The sequence below is a fragment of the Leucopleurus acutus genome (assembly GCF_964270905.1).
Source record: "Leucopleurus acutus genome assembly, chromosome: 16".
Taxonomy (NCBI): domain Eukaryota; kingdom Metazoa; phylum Chordata; class Mammalia; order Artiodactyla; family Delphinidae; genus Leucopleurus; species Leucopleurus acutus.
This window is the reverse complement of record NC_139158.1, coordinates 36,567,202-36,593,477: the sequence shown is the minus strand read 5'-3', so window position 1 is coordinate 36,593,477 and position 26,276 is coordinate 36,567,202. Positions and strand designations below refer to the sequence as shown.

The following is a 26,276-nucleotide window of genomic DNA, read 5'->3' as shown; positions in this document are numbered from 1 at the left end:
TGGGCATAGACTACAGTGTCCTGAACCAACCCCCCCCCCATGTGGTTACAAGGAGAAGGGGTGCAGAGCATGGTCTGGTGTGTTCACAGCCTCACTCGGAAGTGCTGGCTGCCAGGAACTGGGACGTTGGTTTCATCGAGATGGCTGTGCTGGGGGGCCTAGGGTCAGGGTGGAGGCCCTGTCTAGCTGTCACCTTCCTTACTTACATCAGGTCCCTAGGCCAAGGGTCAGTACACTATGGTCCAAAGGCCAAGTCCAGCCCTCCATTGGTTTTCGCACAATCCGTGAGGTAAGAGTAATTTTTATATTTTTAAATGGTTAGAAAAATTTCAGGAGAAGAATGTGATTCGTGGCCAGTTCACGAAATGCCAACGTAATTCTCCACAAACAAGTGTTATTGCCCATTCATTTGCATATCGTCTGGAGCTGCATCCAGGCTGCAAAGGCAGAGCTGGTCAGGTGTGACAGAGACTTTATGGCCCAGAAAACCTGAAACACGTGGCCCTTCACCCACAAAGTCAGGATCCCTGTCCCTACCTTGCAACAGGTGCAGCCCTGCCCACGGTCGTGGCTCCAGGCGGCTTGGGGGCTTCATTTGACAACCAGCCTTTAGTGGGCAGAAGGGAGCAGAGAGCAGCTTTGTCCAGAAAGCCGTACCCCTCCTTCTGGCCGTGCACTGATCTCCCTGGACAGGCTCCTAGGGCTCAGGCCACCACTGACTCATGTTGCAAAGATGAGAGCCCCCATTGTCCTCCAGAGCCTTCACCCAGCCACCAGAGGCCTTCAGCCCCATGAATGCATCAGAGGCTGGGCTGGGGAAGGGCAGGGCCAATAGGCTGCAGAGGGGCAGAGAAACCCTCCCGAGGCCCTGGAATCCTCCTGGGGGAGGCAGAGGTGGAAGAGGCCTAGGACCTTGGCAGGCACAGCTCCTAGAGGAAAGGGCCCAGAGACATCACAAAGGGGACTTGTGTTCTTGTCCCAGCCCACCCTCGGGCACTTTTTCTGATAATGCTGTCTGTTCTTGAGCCTTCCTTCTAGATGCAGGCTGCCAGGGTTTGAGCCCAGAAGGAGGGTCTGTCTGGGCTGGGACTCCAGGAAGAAATCCCTGGGGTGGAAGTTGGAGGAAGAAACGGCTGCCAGCCTGGACAAGGAAGGGTTGACAGGACATGCCCGAGAGCACACGGGAGGTGCATTTTCATAGAGTGCATGAGCATGCTTATAAGGGATGTACATGCACACACATGCGTTCAAAATGCACGTGTGCACCACAGGCTCACACGTGGATGCACCCTTTAACACACACACACGCTTGCCCAGCTTTCCCTACACCCAGGAGCTTGCACTCACCCTGCACAGCCGTGTACACCATGCATAACTATGCTGGAAGCCCCACCCTCAGAGGAGCCCTGCCCCTTGTCCACACTGGCCCAGTGCTGGCTGTGAGCCCGCTTGGGAGACTCAACACAGGCCCTTTGTCCCCTGGGATCAGGGCTGCCCACAAGGGGATTTAGCAGCATTGAAACCATAATCCCCTGTGTGGGCGTGCCCCAGATCTCACTCTCTCAGGAGCCTGGAACAATTGGGCCCCCTTCTCCCAGCAGAGGCAGACGCTGGTCTGGCTGGCTTGTGGGTTGGGGGTGGGTCAGGGCTGACATCCTTGCCTCCCTCCCCTCTGGATGTGGGGCTTGCAAAGACCCCTCTGTGCTCTGCAGCCTGAGGCACAGCAGACTGAGGGTCTCTGTCCCCAGCGCACTCAGAGCTGGTGGGCACCTCCCTGCAGCCCTCTGCAAGGAGTCCCACCCTGGCTCGCAGGCTGGATCCTGCGTCCTGGGCTCAGACTCCTGGGGCGAGGTGTGGGTGCTGACTTCTGCACGTGGCCTCATCTGACGCCTTAGGCCCCACGAATCAGATGGAAGAGCCCGCTGAGTGGGGGAGGGGGAAAGATCAGATGGGAAGGGGCATTTTGTCCCCGCCTCAAGGGAAGTCCAAAGCTGGCCTTTGTGCCCAGGCTTGCCTTCAGGTCACTGCTACCAGACAAGGAGGCCCATCCTAAGGGGAAAACTTGGCTGTGCATTTTTGAAACTCTCGACTCTTCCCCTTTTACTCACTCATTCAAAATCTCATTGGATGCTCTAAGCAAAACATTTTTCTCCACTTTTCCCCAGAGAAACTCAATACTTTTAATGGAATGCCAGGTCACCCAACAACACATTTTTCTCTAATCTTTTATGTAATTAAAATTCCATTAGTGTTGGGGCTTCCCTGGTGGCGCAGTGGTTGAGAGTCCGCCTGCCGATGCAGGTTCGTGCCCTGGTCTGGGAAGATCCCATATGCCGCGGAGCGGCTGGGCCCGTGAGCCATGGCCGCTGAGCCTGTGCATCTGGAACCTGTGCTCCGCAACGGGAGAGGCCACAACAGTGAGAGGCCCGCGTACCGCAAAAAAAAAAAAAAAAAAAAAAAAAAATGTTTTCTTTATGGACTTCCCTGGTGGTCCAATGGCTAAGACTCCATGTTCCCAGTGCAGGGGGCCTAGGTTCGATCCCTGGTCAGGGAAGTAGATCCCACACGCCGCAACTAAGAGTTTGCATGCCACAACTAAAAGATTCCCGAGTGCCACAACTAAAGACCCCGCATGCCACAACGAAGATCTTGTGTGCTGCAACTAAGACCCAGCGCAGCCAAATAAATAAATATTTTTTTAAAGTTTTCTTTATTTTTTGTGTTTGTTTTTTATGTATTATTTGTGTGAAAGTATTATAAAGCTATTACAGTACAGTACTATATAGCCGATTGTGTTAGGTGGGTACCTCAGCTAACTTTGTTGGACTTATGAATGGAACTCGTTCGTATGTAGGGGACTTACTGTATTATCTCTGGTTTCCTTGGAGTCAGTTCAGTTTATTGAAATAGATCCTTCTGGTGCATGCGCAAATTCCCTGCAAATATTTCTTCATCCTTGGTTGCTATGCAGTAAAAGGTTAACTGAACAGGCCTAGCATGTTCAAACCCTGCACAATCCAAAGAAAGGACTGGCCCTTGCCCACCTCCTAGGAAATAACCTCTGAGCCCTTGGAATGTCCTGCCTGAAAAGACTGTCTTTGTAGACCTGGGGCCTCAGGCCACTCCGGATAGTTGATGATAACGATGTGATTTATGGCGGGGCTTTGGGTCACACTGGATCAGCTGGACCTCTGGAGGGGCTGCAATCTGAGAAATAATGTTGGCCACATGGGCCCTCCATGCCTATGTGATGAAACCCCAGTAAAAACTCTAGACACCAAACTTTCAGTGAGCTTCCCTGGTTGGCAAAACTTCACGAGTGTTGTCACATGTCATTGCTGGGAAAATTAAGCACTGCCCACCTGACTCCCCTGGAAGAGGACAACTGGAAGCCTGCACCTGGTCTCTTCCAGACTCTCCTCTGCACCTTTGACATTTGCTGATGTTATCTGTATCCATTAACTGTAAGGAACCATAACTAGGAGTACAACAGCTTTTCTGAGTTCTGTGAATCCTCCTAAAAAATCATTGACTCAGAGGGTGGTCCTGTGGACCCCAACTCAGTGGTCTGCTCACATCTATGAGAGAGTCAGTTTGGTGACTTTGGTGCCCTGCAATATTGTCTGCAAGGAAGGGAAGCTACCTGTAGACTCCATAGAGTTAGGTGAGGCTTGTTGCTGGGCAGCAGGCAGACATGGAGGCTAAGAGCCCTCTAGATGGTCAAATCAGGCCAACATGTATTCTGTGGGTCCTGTAATGGATCATCACGTTTAACAGTAGATGACACAGTGCGAGACCCCCAATGGGGGTCTCAGTGAAGACTTGCTAATGTGCTTTCACGGGAGTCCTGGCTATGGGGCAGGTCCTTGTTCCTTCCTAGCGGAAGGAATGGGTAGAAAAGAGGGCAGCATGGGGGGCAGCCAGGTCCCCAGGGTCGCAGACAAGAAAGGGATCGTCTGGGTAACCTGGCTCCTGGGCCATAACAAGGTACTTAGTTGGGGGACCGAGCTCCAGTAGAAGCTCAAAGCCGGGGCACTGTGACGTCCCAGGTTCCCAAATATCCCTTGGACCAGAGAGGTCAAGCTGAGGGAAGGGGGCGGCCAGGGTTCCCGTGGCTCCCTCTCCCCGAGGGGGCGCCCCAGCCGCGCCTTGGAGCTGGCGGAAGCAGAGGGGGCGCCAGGCGGCAGGAAGAAGAAGCCGTGGGCGCGCAGGTCAGGACGCTGCTGCTGGCGCAACTGTTGGTGCGGGTCGAAATCGCGAGGCAGGATGAGCTGAGGCGGGGGCTGCCGGCGCATCTAGGGGTGATGGGGGAAGGGTGGGGCGCGTGGAGACCAAAGGGAGCTCACTTTCTCTCCTACCCGCAGCGTTGCGGGATAGGGACCTGTTGCTTCCAGGTAAGGCGTCCAGAGGGCGCGCTTACCTGCGCAGGGCACCTGAGCCGGAGGGCGAATGGCGACTCATCTTTTCCTCTTCCCGCCCCAGGTTTCTAGAACTCTTCTATACTCGCATGTAACTGATGGGGCCCCCCCTGGGTGTGGGGGAGGGGCGTGCGCCTGTGGACCACGTGGGGCAGGTCCCCAGCGTCCCCTTCTTCCTGGGCGGCAAGACCCCTGGACGCGCGGTTCCCCGGGGCGCCCCTTTTCTTCTCCCACTCGGTGGGTGAGGGTGGACGGGGTGGGCCTGCCTCCCGCAGCTCGGCCTGGTGTCCATTTGTCCATCCCAGGGCCATGTGGCCAACGGACTGTCCCGACACTCATAGTGTATGGAAAGGATGCAGAGCTTGGGCGCAGGGCAGCCTGCGCCTATGGGGCTCCCACTACTGCGGAGCAAGCCTGCTCAACCGCCGCTGGGTGCTCTCGGCCGCGCACTGCTTCCAAAAATGAGTCTGGGGGCGGGCGGCCCGCTGACCCTGGGCCCTGGGTCTGCACCAGGACCTGCGCGCATGCCCCACGTGGACACGGCCCTCGTGTGCTCCTGAGGCGCAGTCCCGGCTGCAGCCCATTACGCACCCACGCGAGTCCCCCAGGGCGCTCCGGGAGGAAACCCTGTGCGGTTTCTACCAGAACGTTCTCCCAGAACTTTCCCACGCACATTTGTCTTGTTCTTTTCTTTCTCACGTCACTTGTCCCCAAATGGCACCACCAACCTCCACCTTCCTCACCCCACCTCCCAGCAGAGGTGACCCCATCCCCCCCCGCCCGCCGCGGGGAGGAATGAGCTGAAGTAAGTGCTGGACACACAGCCTGGCCTGTGGTGACAGTGGCCCCGGTAGCTGTTTTGAGCCCAGCCTGCTGTGGCGCCCACGCACCTGCTCGTTGCCTTTTGAGAAGGGTTCTTGGAGGTGACAGGTGGTTGAGTGACTGGCCAGATGAGCTGTTAGGGGAGGCACCCTCCTGCCAACACCCCCAAGTTCCCAGGTGTGGGACTTTGTTTGGGGCTGTCTGGGCTCTCCCCGTTTCTACCCTGGCCTCTTTGGTCGAAGGAAGACCTGCTAATGGTGCCTGGGGTGAGCCCCGCAGCAGCTCGGGGGTCTCAGCTCAGGGAGCAGCCCCAGGTGTGCTCAGGTGGCCCACCCTCCCTCTGAGGACCCCTGCCAGCTCTCTCCTCCCCTGCCAGCAACAGAGATCCCTATGAATGGTCGGTCCAGTTTGGCGAGCTGTCTGTCACACCACCCATTTGGAGCCTGCGGGCCTACCTCCATCGTTACAGGGTGAAGAGTATTATTATATACCCCAAATCCAGGAATTATTTGCAGGACGACAGCTCCCTGCTGAAGCTGTCCTCCTCCGTCACCTTCAATAAGCACATCCAGCCCGTCTGTGTCCTGTCCTCCTCCTCTGAATTCAAGAACCGTGATGACTGCTGGGTGAATGGCTGGGGGGACATCCATGAGAAAAAGAGTGAGGTTGGGGACAGACGGGTTGGGAAGGGGAGTGTTATTCACCACGTCCTGTGCCAGCCACACCAGCTGCAGTGGCCCCCACCTTGGTCTGTGTGCCACTGTGCTTTGGCTTTGGCCCGCTGAGCAATCCCTCCTCACCTCCTTTCCACACCCCGCCCCCCTGTAGAGCAGGGCTTTCTGTACCCACACTCAGCTACCCCTCCCTTCCGAGTCTGTGAGCCAGAAACCAGAGAGGGAGGCCCCCCTGCACCGGCCCAGGCCACACCCCCAGCCTGTGGGGGTGTGCGAGGTTTTGGGGTAGACTTGTCAGAAAGGCATCAGGCATTGTTTGTTTTGGGGGGTTTTTTGAAGTATACTTCAAAAACCATAAAATTCATCCTTTTAGAGTATACAATTCAGGGACTTCCCTGGTAGTCCAGTGGTTAAGACTCTTTCCACTGCAGCGGGTGTGGGTTCGATCTCTGGTTTGGGAACTAAGATCCCACAACCCGTGCGGTGCAGCCAAAAACAAAAAGGCATACAATTCAGACGTGTTTTTTTTTTAGTATATTCACAGAGTGGTTCCATCACCACTGTCTAATTACAGAACATTTTCATCATCTCAAAATGAAATCCCATGCTTATTAGCCATTACTCCTAATTCCCCGTTGTTCTAGGGCCATAGCCCCTGGCAGCCACTAATCTGCTTTCTGTGTCTAATGGATTTACCTACTCTGGACGCTTCATATGAATACAGTTATACACTATGTGCTAGCTTCTCTCACTAAGCATAATATTTTCAATGTTCATTCATGTTTTAGTGTGTGTCAGTACTTCACTCCTTCTTGTTAAGGTTTAACTCATATAACATTAACCATTTTAAAGTATATAATTCAATGGCATTTAGAACATTCACAGTGCATAACCATCAACTCTATCAAGATCCAAAACATTTTCATCACGCCCAGAGGAAATCCCATAACCATTAAACAGTCACTCCCCATTACCCCCTCCCTCCAGCCCTTAGCAGCCACTAACCAACTTTTTGTCTCTATGGATTTACCTGTTCTGGACATTTCATATAAATGGAATCATACACTGTGTCACCTTTTATGTTTGGCTTCTTTCACTTAGCATAATGTTCTCAAGATTCATCCATATTATAGTATGTATGAAAACTTCATTCTCTTTTATGGCTGAATAATATTCCATTGTATGGATGCACAATTTGTTTATCCATCCCTCCATTGATGCCATTTGTGTTGTTTCCATCTTTTGGGTATTTGTATTAGTATACAAATTTGTGCTTGAATACCTCTTTTCAATTATTTTGTGAATGTATTTAGGAGTGCAATCCTGGATCACATGGTCATTCTATGTTTAACTTCTTGAGGAGCTGACAAACAGTGTTCCATAGCAGCTGCTCCATTTTACATTCCTATCAACAGTGAGGGTTATAATTTCTCTCCATTCTCCTCAATAAAAAACTTGTTATTTTCCAGGTTTTTGTTTGTTTGTTTGTTTTGTTTTGTTTTGGCCATCCTAGTGGGTGTGAAGTGGTATTTCACTGTGGTTTTGATTTGCATTTCTCTAATGACTAGTGATGTTGAGCAACTTTTCATGTGCTGGTTGGCCATTTGTATATCTTCCTTGGAGTAATGGCTATTTAAGTCCCTTACCCTTTTTTTTTTTTTTGGTCACACCACGTGGCTTGTGGAATCATAGTTCCCCAGCCTGGGATTGAAACTGGGCCCTCAGCAGTGAGAGCAGAGAGTCCTAACCACTGGACCTCCAGGGAATTCCCAACCCAATTTTTAAAATTTATTTATTTATTATTTTCTTTTTTTTGCGGTACGCAGGCCTCTCACTGTTGTGGCCTCTCCCGTTGCAGAGCACAGGCTCCGGACGCGCAGGCTCAGCAGCCATGGCTCAAGGGCCCAGCCGCTTCACGGCATGTGGGATCTTCCTGGACCAGGGCACGAACCCGTGTCCCCTGCATCGGCAGGCGGACTCCCAACCACTGCGCCACCAGGGAAGCCCTGTTTGTTTGTTTTTAAATAAATTTATTTATTTTATTTTTGGCTGCGTTGGGTCTTCGTTACGGCACGCGGGCTTTTCTCTGGTTGCGGCGAGCTGGGGCTACTCTTCGTGTGCGCAGGCTTCTCACTGTGGTGGCTTCTCTTGTTGGAAGCACGGGCTCTAGGTGCACGGGCTTCAGTAGTTGTGGCACACGGGCTCAGTAGTTGTGGCTCGCAGGCTCTGGAGTGCAGGCTCAGTAGTTGTGGCACACGGGCTTAGTTGCTCTGCGGCATGTGGGATCTTCCTGGATCAGGGCTCAAACCCATGTCTCCTGCACTGACAGGCAGATTCTTAACCACTGCGCTACCAGGGAAGACCAACCCCCCCCCCCAACCCTTTTTTTTTTTTTTCCCCGGTACGCGGGCCTCTCACTGTTGTGGCCCCTCCCATTGCTGAGCACAGGCTCCGGACGCGCAGGCTCAGCGGCCATGGCTCACGGGCCTAGCCGCTCTGCAGCATGTGGGATCTTCCTGGACCGGGGCACGAACCCGTGTCCCCTGCATCGGCAGGCGGACTCTCAACCACTATGCCACCAGGGAAGCCCCCCAACCCTTTTTTTTTTTTTTTTTTTCTTGCGGTATGCGGGCCTCTCACTGCTGCGGCCTCTCCTGTTGCGGAGCACAGGCTCCGGACGCGCAGGCTCAGCGGCCATGGCTCACGGGCCTAGCCGCTCCGCGGCATGTGGGATTTTCCGAGACTGGGGCAGGAACCCGCGTCCCCTGCATTGGCAGGCGGACTTTCAACAACTGCGCTACCAGGGAAGCCCCCCCAACCCATTTTTAAACTGAGTTGTCTTTGTTGTGATGTTGTAATCGTTTTTATATATTCTGGATACTAGACCCTTTTTAGATATATGATTTGCAAATATCTTTTCCTATTCTGTGGGGTTTTTTTTTCCTTTTTTCTTCTTTTTTTTTTTAAACTGGCTCCTGGGTCTCACTCCATGGATTTAATTGGTCTGGGATGTGGCACAGACATTGGGATATTTTTAAGCGTCCCAGGTGATTCTAATATGTAGCTAAGGGTAAGACCAGCTGGCCTAATGGGGTTCATGATGCTTAGCCAAGTGATGCCAGGAAAGAGGCAATAATCTCCAGGAAAAGGACGAAGAGCTAAAGGTTTGAAAGTTGAAATGAAGACCTAGCTGAAGTTCTGCAGAACAGGTAGGCTTTAGTGTCAGAAAGTTGTGTTTTGAATCCTCTTACTTAACTCTTCAGTTTCTTCGAAAGAGGCATCATAGCTCCTTCCTTCCGGGTTGTTCCATGTTGTCAGTCCCTGGTGTTGATGGGGGAAGAGCACTTCAGATGCAGGACTGAGCCAAGACTCGTGGACCACATCTCTTTTCACTTTCATGATAGTATCTATTGATGCACAGAATATTTTAATTTTGATGAAGTTCAGATTATTTTTTCTCTGGCGCTTTTGCTTTTGGTATCATGTCTAAGAAATAATTGCCAAATTCGAGGTCATGAAGATTTACCCTCATGTTTTCTTGAAGAGTTTTATAGTTTTAGCTGTTATATGTATATCTTTGATTCTTTTTTTTTTTTTTTTTTTTTTTTTTGCGGTATGTGGGCCTCTCACTGTTGGGGCCTCTCCCGTTGTGGAGCACAGGCTCCGGACGCGCAGGCTCAGCGGCCATGGCTCACGGGCCCAGCCGCTCCACGGCATGTGGGATCTTCCCGGACCGGGGCACGAACCTGTGTCCCCTGCATCAGCAGGCAGACTCTCTACCACTGCGCCACCAGGGAAGTCCTCTTTGATTCATTTTGAGTTGATCTTTGTTTATGGTGCGAAGTAGTGGGTCCAACTTCATTTTTTGCATTTGGATATCTAGTTGTCCCAGCACCATTTGTTAAAGAGACTATTCTCTACTCCACTGAATTATCTTGGCACCTTGTCAAAAATTAGTTGACCAAAGAAGAATGGGTTTATTTTCTAGACTCTCAATTCTGTTCCGTTTGTCTGTATGTTTATCCATTTGCCAGGACCCCATTGTTTGATTCCTATAGCTTCCCAAGTATGTTTTGAAATTGGGAAGTGTGTATTCTCCAACTTTGTTTACTTTTTCAAATATTGGTTTTGTTATTTGGGGTCTCTTGATAGTCCCTCTAAATGTTAGGATGAGCTTGTCAATTTCCACTAAAAAGGCCATTGGAATTTGGATAGGGATTGCATTGAATCTGTGGATTGCTTTGGGGGAGTATTATCATCTAGATAATATTAAGTCTCCAGTCCATAAACAGAAGATATGTTTCCATTTATTTATGTCTTCTTTAATTTCTTTCAGCAATGTTTTGTAGTTTTTTGTGTACAGGTCCTCAATTAAATTTAACTATTTCATTCTTTTTGATGCTATTGTAAAATGATATTTCTTTTCTAATATCCTTTTGAAATTGTTCATTGGTAGTGTATAGAAATATAATTGACTTTTGTGTCTTGATTTTAGATCCTGCAAATTTGCTGAATTCATTTATTAATTCTAGTCCTTCTTTGTGTACTCTTCATTATTTTCTATATATAAGATCATGTCTCCTGTGAATAGACATAGTTTTACTTCTTCCTTTCCAACTTGGATGTGTTTTATTTCCTTTTCTTGCCTAATTGCTCTGACTAGAACTTCCAGTAAAATGTTAGATAGAAGTGGCAAAAACTGGCATCATTATCTTTTTCCTGTTCTTAGGGGGAAAGCTTTCAGTCTTTCACAATTCTGTAGCTGTGGGTTTTTCACATATGATCTCTATCATGTTAAGGAAGTTCTCTCTATCCTTAGTTTATTGAGTGTTTTTATAATGAAAGTGTTGGATTTTCCTGCATCAATTAGGATAACCATGTGGGTTTTTTTTTTCCTTCATTCTATTACTATAGTCTGTAGTATGTTATATTGATTGATTTTTGTATGTTGAACCCACCTTGCACTCTGGATAAATTTCACTCGGTCGTGGTGTAGAATTCTTTTAATATGCTGCTGGATTCAGTTTGCTGGTATTTTGTTGAGCATTTTTGCATATATGTTGGTCTGTAGTTTCTTTCTTTTTTTTTTTTTTTATTTTTTTTTGCGGTACGCGGGCCTCTCACTGTTGTGGCCTCTCCCACTGCGGAGCACAGGCTCCGGACGCACAGGCCCAGCGGCCATGGCTCACGGGCCCAGCCGCTCCACGGCTTGTGGGATCTTCCCGGACGGGGCACGAACCCATCGGCAGGCAGACTCTCAACCACTGCGCCACCAGGGAAGCCCTATGGTTTCTTTTTGTGTGTGATAACTTGCTTGGGCTTTGGTGTCACAGTAATGCCAGTCTCATGGAATGAGTTAGGAAGTGTTCCTTCCTCTTCTGTTTTTTGGAAGAATGATTGATGTTAATTTCTTCCTATGTTTGATAGAAGTCACCATTTAAGCCATCTGGCCCAAGGCTTTTCTTCATTGGGAGGTTTCTGACTAGTGACTAAATCTTTTTACTTGTTATGTGTCTGTTCAGATTTTCTATTTCTTCTTGAGTCTGTTTTAGTATTTTGTGTGTTCCTAGGAATTTGTCCATTTCCTCTAGGTTATCTAATTTGTCGGAATACAGTTGTTCATAATATTCACTTATAGTCCTTAATTTTTCTTTAAGGTCAGTAATAATGTCCCCACTTTCATTGTCAATTTTGTTGATCTTTCAAAGAACCAACTTTTGGTTTTGTTGATTTTCGCTATTGTTTTTCTGTTCCCTAGTTTGATTTTTTTCCATTCCTCTCTATTATTTCCTTCCTTCTTCTACCTTTGGGTTTAATTTGCTCTTTTTTTTTCTAGTTCCTTAAGTTAGATTGTTGATTTGAGATTTTTCTCCTTTATTAACATAGGCATTTCCAGCTATAAATTTCCTTGTGAGAATTGCTTTTGCTGCAACCAATAAGTTTTGGTATGTTGTGTTTTTATTTCCATTCATCTCAAAATACTTTCTAATTTTCCTTGTGATTTCTTCTTTGACCCATTGGTTAGAAGTATGTTGTTTAATTTCCACATATTTGTGAATTTTTCAGTTTTCCTTCTGTTATTGATTTCTAGCCTCAATCCACTGTTTTCTATGATGTCAATCTTTTCTAATTTATTGCAACTTATTTTGTGGCCTGACATGTCATCTATCTTGGAGAATGTTTTGCATCCACTTGAAAGGAATGTGTATTCTGCTCTTGTTTGGGTGGATTGTTCTGTATATGTCTTTTAGGTCTAGCTGCTTTATAATGCTATTCAAGTCCTCTGTTATCTTACTGATCTTCTCTCTGGTTGTTCTATCCATTAATAAAAGTGGGGCATTGAAGTCTCCAACTGTTCTCATAGAACTGTCTATTTCTCCCACCAGTTACATCAATTTTGCTTCATGTATTTTGGGACTCAGTTGTTAGATGTGTAGATATTTATAATTATTATACCTTGAGGACTTACCACTTTTGTCAACATATAATGTCCTTCTTTGACTCTTTTCAAAAATATTTATTTATTTTTTTTTTAATTTATTTTGGCTGCACTGGGTCTTAGTTGCAGCATGCAGGATCTTCATTGCGTCATGCGGGATACTTAGTTGCGGCATGTGGGATTTCTTAGTTGTGGCATGCAGACTTCTAAGTTGCGACATGCAGACTCTTAAGTTGCAGCATGCATGTGGGATCTAGTTCCCTGACCAGGGATCAAACCCAGGCACCCTGCATTGGGAGCACAGAGTTTTACCTGCTGGACCACCAGGGAAGTCCCCCTTCTTTGACTCGTGTAACACGTTTTGACTGAAAATCCATTTTGTCTGACATTAGTATAGCAACCTCAGCTCTTTTTGGTTACTATTTGCATGGAATGTCTTTTTCCAACCTTTCACTTTAAACCTATATTTACCTTTGGATCTAAAATTATTGTCAGGCTTCCCTGGTGGTGCAGTGGTTAAGAATCTGCCTGCCAATGCACGGGACACAGGTTTGAGCCCTGGTCTGGGAAGATCCCACATGCCACGGAGCAACTAAGCCCATGCGCCACGACTACTGAGCCTGCACTCTAGAGCCCACGAGCCACAACTGCTGAGCCCATGTGCCACAACTACTGAAGACTGTGCACCTAGAGCCTGTGCTCTGCAGCAAGAGAAACCACGCAATGAGAAGACTGTGCACCACAACAGAGTGGCCCCCGCTTGCCACAACTAGAGAAAGCTCGCATGCAACAACGAAGACCCAACGCAGCCAAAAATAATAAATAAATAAATTTTAAAAAATACAAAAATTAAAATATAATAAAATTATTTTCTTGTAGACAGGATATAGTTGGATCTCTGTTTTTTTTTTTTATAATTGTGTTTATTTATTTTTACTTGTTGACAGTTTGATTTATTTATTTATCGCTGTGTTGGGTCTTCGTTTCTGTGCGAGGGCTTTCTCTAGTTGTGGCAAGCGGGGGCCACTCTTCATCGCGGTGCACGGGCCTCTCACCCTCGCGGCCTCTCTTGTTGCGGAGCACAGGCTCCAGACGCGCAGGCTCAGTAGTTGTGGCTCACGGGCCCAGTTGCTCCGTGGCATGTGGGATCTTCCCAGACCAGGGCTCGAACCCGTGTCCGCTGCATTAGCAGGCAGATTCTCAACCACTGCGCCACCAGGGAAGCCCCGGATCTCTGTTTTTAATCCATTCTGCCAATCTCTTCCTTTTAATTGGAGTGTTTAATAGTTACATTAAAATTAATTACTGATAGGGAAGGATTTACTTCTACCATTATTCAATTTGTTTTCTATATTTTGTCGGATGTAGAAGATATAGATATCTTATATCTATATCATATCTATATCTATACCTAAGTCATATCTTTTTGTTCCTTATTTCCTCCTTTTTGTGTTTAATTGATTTTTATTAGTGTACTGTATTGATTTCCTTCTTATTTCCTGTTCTGTATATTTTTTAGTTATTTTCTCAGCAGTTTCCCTGGAGATTACAGTTAATAACTTAAACTTATACCAGTCTATTTTGAATTAATATCAACTTAGGTTCAATAGCATACAAAAGTTCTGTTCCTATACAACTCTATTCTTCTCAAGTTGTTATTGTCACAGTTTACATCTTTATATATTGTGTAACCATATCTTTATATATTGTGTAAGCAATCTCTGTGTAACAGATATTTACAATTATTGTCTTTTAAATTGCATTTGTCTTTTAAATTGTATAGCAAAAAAAGTATGAACCAAAACTATAATAATACTGGCTTGTATGTTTACCTGTGTAGTTATGTTTACCAGTGTTCTCTATTTCTTCCTATGGGTATAAGTTACTGGCTACTGCCCTTTCATTTCATCCTGAAGGGCTCCCTTTTCCATTTCTTGTAGGGCAGGCCTACTAATGATGAACATTCTCAGCATTTGCTTATCTGGGAATATCTTAATCTTGCCTTCATTTTTTTTGAAGGATAGCTTTGTCTGATCTAGAATTCTTGGTTGACTGTTTTAGTCTCTTAGCACTTTACATATGTCATTGCACTGCCTTTTGGCCTCCAGGGTGTCTGAAAAGAATGTGGCTGTCAATCTTGTTGAAGATCCCCTATACTTGATGTGTAGCTTCTCTCTCGCTGTTTACAAGATTCTCCTTTTGTCTTTGCGTTTTGATATTTTGATGAAAATGTATCTCAGTGTGGATCTCCTTGTGTTTATCCTACTTGGAATTTGTTCACCTTCCTGAATGTGTAGTTTCATATCTTTCATCAAATTTGGGAAAACTTCAGCCTGGATCCTGCAGCTATACTAATTATAAACAGGCTCAGCTGCATCAGCCCCTCCCCCTGTGTATGCTTCAGCCATGGTCTCTCCCCACTGGCTCAGGCAGGGCCTGTCATCTGCAGGCTACAGAGAGGGAAACCAAGCCTCAGGGAGGTGCTGTGACAGCCTGTCCATCCATTGGGTCCTTCTGTGATATTGTTCATCACCCACCACATACTGGGTGCTGGACTAGAGCAGAGGAGTCAAGAGCAATGTCCCAGGTACTGTGGATACTCCAGGAAGTCCACTCCCCTTCATACCCCCTTTCCCCAGATGGCAGAGGAGAGGCTAAGGTTGTTGTCTTTCTCTCTCCCACCCTCAACCCCTGGCAGATCTGCCACCTCCCTACGATCTTCAGGAAGTGCAAGTCTTCATCATAAACAAATCCAGGTGTTTCTACCTGTTCCATCAGCCTGATTACAGCAGTCACAGCAGTAATAATATGATTTGTCCTGGCTCTGAGGATGGCAACACTGACGCCTGCAAAGTGAGTACCCCTGCCCCAGTGAGGGCCATACTGAAACTGGGTACCACCCCTCCCAATCTTGGGCCTGAGAGCAACCACCTTGACCCCCTACCAATCCACCCTTAGAGTTCATTCATGAGAAAATCATTGTAGACCTCATTTATCCAGCCTATAAAACAAGCTTCCTGTTTTACATTAATTGTACCTCCTTTGATCCCATGTGAAATTGGATAGTGGATAGACTATTGCCCCCCTTTGCAGATGCAGAAACTGAAGTTTTTTTGCTTCCAGGGGGAGGAGTGGGATTTGCAGCCAGTCTGCCCAGCTCCACAGCCCCTCCTGCTCTACCAGCCTCTCCACTGGCCCCTCCTGCCCCATCCCAGGTCTTGCTCACCCACACTGCTTTCCAGGGTGACCCAGGCAGACCCTTGGTCTGTGAAAAGAATGGGCCGTGGATTCAGATTGGAATCGTGAGCTGGGGAGTGGGCTGTGGTAGGCGCAACCAGGCCGGCATCTATACCAATGTCAGTAGTTACTTCAACTGGATCCAGATGCTGGTGGGCCACAGCACACACAGGCCAGACCCCTCTCAGTTGCTGCTGCCCCTCGCTCTGCTCTGGGCTCCCTGACTCCTGTAGCTGGCCTGTGCACACCTAAGCCCATGAGGGTGCAGTAGTTACTGCAGCTCCAGACATATTCACCAAGGGCTGGGGGCACGCCAGTGGCAGGACTGCCTGCTGGACCAGGCCCAGTCCCCTTCTGTCCCCTTTGCTAATAAACGTGTGCATGTTCACATTGATGCCTTGCACCACGTTCTATGGCCCTGGGTGGATTCCTGGATACCCTCACAGTTACCCATGTCCCATCCACTCGAAGACCACTCCTTAACTCCTAAACCATCGTCACCCATCTGTGCTATACGGGTTTTGGTTGCAAACAACAGAACCCTCTCAGGTTAGTTCAATCAGAAAGATAATTTACAGGGATTTCCCTAGTGGTCTGGTGGTTAAGACTCTGTGCTCCCAATATAGGGGCCCAGGTTCAATCCCTGGTCAGGGAACTAGAACGCTCATGCCGCAGCTAAAGATATCCTGCAACAAAGATCCCGTGTGCTGCAACTAAGACCCGGCGCAGCCAAATAAATATTAAAAAAAAAGAAAGATAATTTACAGGAGGACATAAGTAGCAACAGGGTCCCTGGGGGCTAGGAAGGCTGGAGTGGAGTGCAGGGGAGGAAATGCCCCCAAACACCCCTAGCACTCATGCCGTGTTCCCCACCACACAGATGCCAGACACTCCTGGTCTCACCACGGTCCCCCAAAGGCTGACCTGGGACCAGGACGAGGGTGCAGATAATTTATTTGGGAGGTGATACCAAGAAGCCCCAGTGAAGAGTGGGGAAACTGAGGCAGGAGGGCTGAGAGCCAATGACGTTTGCCCAGATGAGGAGGTTACCCTTGTGGGCAGCTGAGGCGCTGTCTGGCCGGGATCCCCTGAGAAATCACGGGGACACACCTCAGCATTGCCTGTGGGGGACAAGGACCTGGCATGGCCCTTCCTCTCCTGACTCTCTGTGGTTGAGGCTTGTCCTGGGGGCGTGGGAGCTCCAAGCTCCATAGGTGGCCTGGGTGGAGGGGCAGCATCAAGCGTGTCTCCCCCCAGCCTCAGCATGGCCAAGGGACCAGGCCAGCGGGGCCGACTTGGGCTGCTTGGAACTGCTCGGGCAGATCTGCGTTTTCATGAGATCCAGAGGTGCTATGAGAGCAGAAGGTATGAGAAGTTCTGGTCGATTGACAGCTTGTCTCTGTGAAGAAGCAGGTGGAGGAGTCTTGGGAGGGTGCCCTCCTTGCCTCTGCCCACCAGGACAGCCACACAGGCTGTAGGACACCACGCTCAGGCTTCATGCCCCGCGGCAGCCCTGCAAGGCTGGAGCTTCTCTTCCCCCTCATCACAGTGAGGAAACTGAGGCCCAGCAAGGTGACAGAACTATTCAAGTCACTCAGCTCACAAGGGCCTGTGTCCACCTCTCACTGCATGGCCTGACTCAGAGGGACCAGCAGGTACCGAGCAGGTGGGGTCTCCCAGGTCTCCTGTAAGACTCACCTGCATTGAGATTTCCACTCCCCCCATCTGCCCTCCCCAACAGCCAAAACCTGAGGGTGCCCCCACTCACCTCCCACAAAGGCCCTCTGAGTTGACCCAAGCAGAACACTCACTGCCCTGGTGTCCCATGTGTTACTGGAAGACAGTATGATTTAATGCCCATTAAGCGCTTGGCCCCAGACCGGCCACACTGCGACACTGCCCTGCAGGCCTGCTTGGACATTGCCCCTCCTCCAGCGCAGGCAGAGTAGCCTCTGGTGGCCCAGTGCCCATGTGACAGACTCATCCACAGAAATACTTTCAAGCCCGCCCAGGTGCACGTCCCACGTCCACCCATAGGGTCCTGTTCAGGGTCACCTACCCAGAGGTTCAAGAGGACTCCAGCCAGGTGCCACGGCATGCCCCTCCCCCTGGCCTGGCTCACCCCACACCTTTGTCCCCCTTCAGGCTGCTTTAGATGACCCCTGGTTGTTGGGTCAGCATGGTGTGGGGTCTGGCTGTGGCCGTCCCAAAGGGCCCAGCTTCTGCTGGGACATCAGTGAGCATACCACCTGGATCCTGGAAAGGCCACCCCGTCCCACCTCCTCCTGCTGCCAGGTCTACAGGGTGCCTCTGGGATCTGGCCAAGGGTAGGGCTGGGCCCTCGTCAGAGATGAGTCCTGTGCTGCAGATGGTGGGCTGGGCACCGCCATACTGAAACACACTGGCAGGGCAGCCAGCTCAGGGGGCACATCCCCTGCACCTTTGTTGAACTGTTATTTTGTTTTCATCCTTGGCATTTAAAGACTTTGTTTGTAAGCAAAAGAATCCCCTAGTACCAGCATGAGTGAAGGAGAGTTGCTTTAGAAGGATAAAGAACAGCCCACCAAGGGCAAGGATGACTGGAATGAGGAGCTCCAGCTTCACAGGACACTCTTTCTCAGCCTGGAAGTTTGCAGGCTCTCAGGCCAGCTGAGAGTCCTTGCCAGTGGCTGCAGCTATGGCTGCCCCCTGCCTGGGCCCCAAGGGGTCCTCTCTCCCTCCTCCAGGATAAAAATCCCAGGGAAGGATTCTGATTGGCTGGTCTGGGGTCATGTGTCACCTCTTGATCAATCACTGTGACCTGGAGGACATGGTGGGATGATGGCCCCCGTTTGGGTCATTTGCCCTCCCCTGGGAGTGGGGACAGGTCCAGCACCAGAAAAACGTGGGGTTGACTCAGCTATGGCCCTGAGAAGGATAGTTGTGAGAAGGGCAAGTAGATGACATTTGCTGAGGGGCCATTTCTGCAGTGTGACTCAAGGGTGGGACTGAAGGGCATGTGGGCCCAGCAGGGGTCTGTGCCTCAGTTTCTCAATCTGAGACAGGGGCTGGGTTGGGGTGAGCCCCTGGAGCGAGGTTCCTTTCCTACTCCTCTCAGCTTTGATTGTCCAATATTCAATCAGTACCAGATCCTCCCACCATAAGCCAGTTTCTCAGTGGGAATTTGTTTCCTGATCCCTGCACCCAGGTGTCTGTCCTCCAGGCTTCCCGCCTCACCTAAATTGCAACCGGCAGACACGCAGCTCCTTCCATCCCACCTTCCAGTGAACTCCCTTCTCAAGGTTTGGCCCATATCTCCAGAGATAGCTGTGGGTTCCCAGGGTCCCTGGTCACTCTTACTCCCACCTGCCTCTCCAGCTGCCCCAACTCTGCACCAAGGGGAACACTGCCCACCTGGCTCCATTCCTGCCAAGCCCTCTAATGGCAGCTGAATCCAGGGTAACGAAAGGTCAGGAGCCTTGGGGAAGGTGCTTCTTTTATTCTTGTGGCACTTCTATAGCATTTACATCAGCCAGGCACTATTCCAAGCTCTGCGTGGGCTAACCCAGTTAATCTTCACAACCACCTGGGAGGCGGGTTTTACAGAAGAGGAAACTCTCCCAAGGTCTCAGGGCTGGAGGGAGGGCGTTCCACAAGCCGACTCCGGAGTCCTTGAGCCTGGGCTTGAGCCTGCTCCTAGAGTGTGGACAGCAGAGGTCAGGCCTGAGGCTGCCCTCCCTCACTTCGAGTGGAGGGGCTGGGGCTGGGGCCGGTTGGCCTCTAGGTCCCCTCGTTCATATCCTTCACCCTCACTCCCGGCATGATGCCCTGCTGGCCCCTTTCACTCCCAAAGACTCAGTGCCCACTCTGTGCTGGGCACTGTTCAGGCCATGGGGGACTGGTATGCACTGAATGTCTGTATCCTCTCCAAAATTTATATGTTGAAGCCTTAACCCCCAATGTGACTGTCTGTGGAAGTAATTAAGGTTAAATGAAGTCTTAAGGGTGGGCTCTGATCCGATAGGATTAATGTCCTGCTAAAAACAGACACCAGCACCCCCCCATGCCCAGCAGACATAAAGAGGAGGCCGTGTGATCACACAGTGACATGCCAGCCACCAACAAGCCAAGAGAAGAGGCCTCAGAGGGAAACCCATCTTGCCAGTTCCTTGTTCTTGGACTTCCAGCCTCCAGAATGGTGAGAAATAAGCTGTGTTTAAGCTCCCCAGTCTGTGGTGTTCTGTTCTGGCAGCCTGAGCTAAGACAGGGACAGAGACCCAGACCCTGCCTCATGGAGGGAGGACAAACAAATCAAACCTCCTCTATCACACATCAACTCCCACTGTGACGTGGCAGAGGAGGAGGTGTGCTGGGCAGGAAGGCCCCCAGGAGGAAGAACCAAGTGGAGGGCTGCTGGATGACTTGGTAGAAGGAGGTTCCAGAGCCTTCTGGGAAGTGGGCACAGTCCAGGCCCAGCCCACCGACTGAGCCCTGTCTCCAGCATCTCCCAGCCACACCCGAGACCGGCAGCCTTGCTGTCCTGGCCACCCCAAATTGAAGAGGAGACTGTTTCCAAAGGTCAAGTCTGCTCCTGCCTCTAGGGTTAAGCGAGGAGAGCTGCCAGGTTTAAACAAGATATTCATAAGACATTCATTCCCCACCCCCCACAAAAAAACTGTGCAGAGCTGGGGCTGGGAGGGTCTATGCAAGGCCTGAAGCCTGGGCTCTGTATGAGGCTGTCCCGGCCAGGATTTCTGGACAGAACAATGCTGTTCAGAAGCCCCAGTGACTGAGCACTGCAAGGAGCCAGGAGGCAGGATCAGGTTCAGAGATGAGCGGCCAAGGATCCTCTGGAGCTTTGTGGCCTGACCAAAACAACCCCGACCCCCGTTCATCCCCACCCCACATCGCCCCCCACATTGCCTGGCTGGGCACAGGCTCCCGCCCCCAGTTCTGTGCACCTTGGCCCAAGCCAGGTTTCCTTTGAGAAATCCAGGTGTCCCTTTCCTGCCACCTCAAAAGCACTGTTCAAAGCATCTTTGCTCAAGGCTGGGCTGATGAAGCCACAGCCCCGCCCTGACCTCCTTAATTACCTCCTGGCCAGGCCCCCACCCCCTCCTGGGTCTTTAAGCCCCCAGGTTGTCCCCCAGCCCAGTTAGCAAGGAGGACACCAGCTGCAAGAGTGAGAACAGAATCCAGGGGCTGTGGGGTCTAGGGGTGGGGGGCACGCAGGAGCAGCTGTCAGGCAATGGAAATACAAGATGGGGGAGGGGCTGGGGTCCAGGGCTTGTATCGAGACCTAAGGTGGCCAAATCTCACAGTGGGTGGGGGGCAGGGGTGGTCTCTGGGGCCTGGGCATAGGGCATAGAGCCTGGGCCACAGGGCTAGGTCTGGGACCAACCAGGGTCTAAAGGAAGACAAAAGGGCCTCTGGGGGGGCTAGATCCTCCTCCTCTCTCTTCAGGTTCCAACCAGAGGGCACCCTCATTCCTAATCTCTGACCTCCCTCCCCTCACCCTGTTATCTGACACCAAACCCATAATCCAGTCCCTTCCCTGCTTCCTCCTCCAGTGTGCCAACCCCCCTCCACTCCCCCCCACCCCCCTCAACCTTAGCCCTGTGTCTCCCTGCCCTCATCCTCCTCCGAGTTCCCCGCTCCTCTGCTCACCCTTGAGTTCCTCTTGTCCTCCCACAGCCTGCGGGCAGCCTCACGTGTCAAGTCTCATCGTGGGGGACCGGGACACCCAGGACGGAGAGTGGCCGAGGCAGGCGAGCATCCAGCACCGCGGGGCGTGTGTGTGTGTGTGTGTGTGTGTGTGTGTGTGTGTGTGTGTGCGCGCGCGCGTGTGTGTGTGTGTGTGTGTGTGTGTGTGTGTGTGTGTGTGTGTGTGTGTGCTCGCTCGTCGCCCCCCAGTGGGTGCTGACGGCAGCACACTGCTTCCTGAGGTGAGCGGGCAGCCCAGGCTTGGACAAGGGGCACTCTCCTACTCTGAGGGCTCAACGTCGAAGGGGGCAGGGGCGGGTGGAGCAAGACCCACGGAAGGGGGCGTGCCACTTGGTGGAAGCATGGTCCCCAGGCTCTGAGTGAGAGGGTGGCGGGGATGGGGGCCCTACTGGGGGTGGAGAAGGAGCTGCTTTAACTAGACCCACCGCTGTCATGCCGGAGGGCGCTGCCATCTGAGTACCCCGTGCGCCTCGGGGCACTGCACCTGTGTCCTGCCTCGCCCCACGTTCTCTTGGTGCCCGTGCAGAGGGTGCTGCTGCCCTCGGACTACTCAGAGGACGGGACCCGAGGAGACCTGGCGTTGCTGCAGCTTCGCTGCCTAGTGCCCTTGAGCACATGAGTCCAGCCCATCTGCCTGCCTGAGCCTGGGCGTTGCCCACCACCAGGCACACCATGCTGGGTCACTGGCTAGGGCAGCCTCCACTCAGGAGGTGAGGCAGAGGGCGGGGCACTGGGGCATTGGGGCCAGACAGGCGATCTCTCTCCACCTCTCTCTGATCGGGAATCCCAGCCCCTCACTGCCCCAATCCAGGACCCACCGTGACCTCCAGGGACCCAAACATCCTCACAGTTTTTCCATTTCACTGTCTCCCAGCTCTTAGAAGTCCCCCCTTCTTCTCCAGTGCCACTCCCAGAGTGGCGACCTCTGCAGGGAGTACGGGTGCCACTGCTGGGTACTCACACCTGTGACCTCCTCTACCACATGGGCACCAACGTTCCTCGTGCCAAGCACATAGTGCTGCCAGGGAACCTGTGCACCGGCTATGTCGAGGGCCAGAAGGATGCCTGCCAGGTGCGAGAAGCTGCCTGGAAACTCTGGAGTCCATGCTGCTATGGCCAGCACCCTACCTCCTTAGAACCCAGGACCTAGGAGGTACCACCTCCAGGGCTCAGTGTCCTGGACCCCAACCCAGAGGCACCACCTGGGGGATTGCAGCCCTGGGACCCAAAGTCTCTGGAGGGCTGGGACCTAAGCTCTTCTTTCTCCTGCAGCATGACTCTGGAGGACCCCTGACCTGTATGAGGTCTGGGCGCTGGGTCCTAGTGGGTGTGGTGAGCTGGGGCAAGGGCTGTGCCCTGCCCAACCGTCCAGGTGTCTATACCAATATGGCTACTCACAGCCCTTGGATTCAGGCTCGCCTCAGCCTCTGATGCAGTGACACTGACCTGAAGCCAGACTCTGGAGTCCCTCAGCTGCCTGGTCTGTGTGGGGATCTACACATCCCCCCACCCTGCCCCTTCTGACTTAGGGCTTAGAGGCCTAATAAAGTTAAGGGGCCATCCACCCACCCATTCATCTGTCTATCCCCTGCCTCCTCCTTGGGGCTCACCAGACCCAAGCTGCCAACCCTCCTCTAGGAGCCTCCCGAGTGTCCCAGGGTCTCACACTCCCTCCCTTCCCTTCCTGCTCATATTTAACCCCCTGAGCTCCAGTCAGACAGGCAAGTGAGTCAGTGCTAGGTCTGGTCTGTGTGCCCTTCTTTTCTGGAAGAAGTCAGAGAAACTCAAATATGAGAGGAATTCAACACCAAGGAAATGACTGTCCATTGCTAGCTTTGAAGATGGAGGGGCCACGTGGCAAGGAGCTGATGAAAGCCCCTGGCTGACAGCCAGCAGGGAAAGGGATGCCTCAGCACTACTACTGCAAAGAACCGAATTTGGCCAATAACCAGAACAAGCTTGGAAGCCAACTCTACTCCCAGCCTCCAGATGAGAACCCTGACAGGCCAAGCCCTTGATTTCAGCCCGGTGAGATCCTAAGCAGAGAACCCAGTTTAGCCCACCCACAGAGTAGTGATTTAATAAATTAGTGTTTAAGTTGCTATGTTTGCAGTCATCTGCTACACAGCAATAGAAAACTCAAATAGATTTTGCCCCACTGCAGTGAAAGTGCCCCAGGAGGCAGATGGCCAGCCACCAGGCCTGGCCTTCCCATGAATTCTAAGGTCTTAGGAGTTTGGGGCACCTGACATCATGCCCTCTGCCAAGAGGAGACAGGAGCCCCCAGATAGGCCTGGCCATAGCTTCTGATATCCTTGTTTTTTCTGCCACTGCCCCCATCCATGCCCTGGATGAGTCTGAGGCTGTGTCCTAGCCTTGGCCAGGCCCCCAGGCCCAGGACCGCCCCCTTCCCCCACTGGCATCTGGAGACCGGCCTAGGCCCTTTCAACTCCCTGACCACCCTCATGTGCTGGGACCTGGTGTCCCATCCCCTCTCTGCCATCTCTTCATCCCCAGGCCAAGGATCATCCATCCCTATAGACAGAGCTCAGTTTCTAGAACAGCAGAAAGAACAAGAACCGGAACAAAACCTGGAAACTCTGAAGCCCCCCTTTGGAGCTGACGGGGCAGTCGGGAAAGGGGGGACAGGGGAAGCTATCATTGAAGGGGCAGTCTGGCTGGGCAGGACCAAGTGCAGCTGCCGCCACGCAGGCCTGAGCTTCGTCTCCCTCCCTTCTTTCCTCCCAGGGGAAAAAGTGGCTGCAGCACGTGGTCGCTGCTGGGCCAAGCCAGGCTGGGAGGGTGGGGCTGTGGACTGGGCAGTGAGGGAGCTCCGGGCTGCTGTCTCCTCTAGGCTGAGGGCCGTCTACTGGCTGCCCCTGGTGGGGTCACTGGGGACCAGGGTACCCAGAACAGGGCATGGCTGTGGCAGGCCAGGCAAAAGGCTGTGGGCACATCTGCGGTGGGACCCTGGCCGCCCCTGATGGGTGATGCTGGCCATCCTCCCATCCCACCCTCAGCCGGGGGCCAGCCCAGAGAACTTCCTCAAGATGCCTCCCAAAGTACTGAGACCAGAAAAAGCCAAGGACTGAGAGCCAGGATGCCTCAGTCTTGGACCTGCCGTGATTAGAGTAATGGATCCCCATTCAGAGCCCAGTGTTTCTTTTCTTTCTTTCTTTGGCTGTGCTGGTTCTTAGTTAAGGCTCACAGGATCTTCGTTGCAGCATGCAGGATCTTTAGTTGCGGCATGCAGGATCTAGTTCCCTGACTGGGGATCGAACCCGGGCCCTCTGCATTGGGAGCGTGGAGTCTTAACTGCTGGACCACCAGGGAAGTCCCAGAGCCAAGTGTTTCTGAAGCATAAGGTGAGAGAGCTAAGCAGGGGTGTCCTAGAAGTGGAGAGGGCGGGCTGCCCACGGAAGGGAATGAGCAGAAATCTGCTACTCGTTAAACCCTCACCAGACATGGTGCAGAGAGCTCTACTGCACCATCTCATGAGATTCTCACTAGACACTCTGTGAGGGGGGTTTCCCCATTTGTCAGATGAGAAAACAGGCCTAAAGGCATACAGCTGGTAGACAGTAGACTGTGATTTGAACCCAGGTGGTCTGATTCTGGAGGCAGCTGGGGGTGGTAAAGAGGGTATTACCACCTTGGTTCTCTCCACTTCCACTCCAACAGTGTGGCCTCCAGGCCTGCCTCCTCTCCGCTTGTTCCTGTTGTGGCAGCCTCACAGGGCTGGACAAGCTACAGCTCTACTCTGTCCAGCAGGCTCAGTGGCACGGCACCCTGTGCTGCTGCATCCCGCCTGTCAGCAAGGTCATTGGGCCTGGAGCTGGGGCGGGGCAGGGGGGGCGCCGGCGGTGGTGGCGGGGTATGGACCTGGCCCTGCATCAGTAGCATCCTGCCCCTGGCCTCACAACGGTTGCCTGATCTGCCAGGAGGGAGGCCCTGGGGCGGCGAGGATAGTCCTCAGAACCCACCGGGGACAGGACATCAGGCTCCTGTCCAAGCAAGCATTCTCTAGCTGCTCACCTGCTCCAGTTGGTAGAGCTGCAGCCAGATGGCCCAGCCTCTCCCAGGAGTACTGACTCAACCTCAGTTTCCCCATCTACAATCTGAACTGGTAACATGAACCCTATCATGGCTGTAGGGAGAGTCAAAATGACTCAGTTCTGCCCAGCGAGCACGCAGGCTGAGCCAGGCACTGGCGGGCTCTCAGCTGATCTCTGAACACCCGTGAGGTGTTCCCATTTCACGAATGGGGAAACAGGACCAGAAAGGCTAGGTAATATGCCCTAAGACCCACAGCAGGCAAGAGGTGGAACCAGATTTGAATCTGGGCGACTGACTCTAATTCCACACTGAATTGTCACTTCCCTCATAGAAATGAAACCAGTTGTATGACACAACTAGAGGCACACTAGTAACGAGTGATGATTGACAATTACTGTTTATTAATCAACACTTTAAAAAGTTTAAGTAGACCAAAGGAGAAGTCCCACCAGGTTGATACCCTACAGGCTTAGTTTGGAGGCCAGGGAGGGTCTCTATCATGAGCGCTGGGTGGTTGAGGCCACAGGGCAGAAAGGGCCCAGGAGGACTTCCTGTGCAGAGAAGCAAGAGCAGCTGGCCAGCTGGCTCACCCACCATCTTGAGACTCCCATTTTGTCTGTCATGGCCTCCAGGAAGGAGGGCCTGCACCCAGCTAGACCACAGAACTGGGTGGCTGGGGGCTCAGCCCCTGCTCCTCCTTCAAACTTCTCCTGACCCCATTCCCACTGCAGGAGGTGTCACTGTACTCACTGACACGAGGACTGCAGTTACCTCCTGCAACCGACCCACCCACCATAGCACAATGGGGTGCACAGAGATCCCATCTGAGGGAAAGGGCTGCCTTGAGGCACAGGTGTGGAGGAGTCCCAGGAAGGAAAGGGACTTCAAAGGACTCCTGAGGAGCCAGAGGCCAGAAGTCAAAAATGA

General features: G+C 51.7%; 1 protein-coding gene across 1 annotated transcript; it reads left to right on the top strand.

Annotated features, from left to right (window-relative positions):
* Positions 1-3,909: 3,909 nt before the first annotated feature.
* On the top strand, positions 3,910-22,724 carry PRSS33 (serine protease 33; the record flags this gene model as incomplete). Its single annotated transcript, XM_082856797.1, is given in 10 exon segments — positions 3,910-3,960; positions 4,131-4,315; positions 5,617-5,900; positions 21,264-21,362; positions 21,451-21,514; positions 21,735-21,909; positions 21,913-21,981; positions 21,985-22,003; positions 22,196-22,365; positions 22,566-22,724. Coding segments are annotated over 10 exon segments (1,275 nt in total).
* Between the last annotated feature and the right edge of the window lie 3,552 nt (positions 22,725-26,276).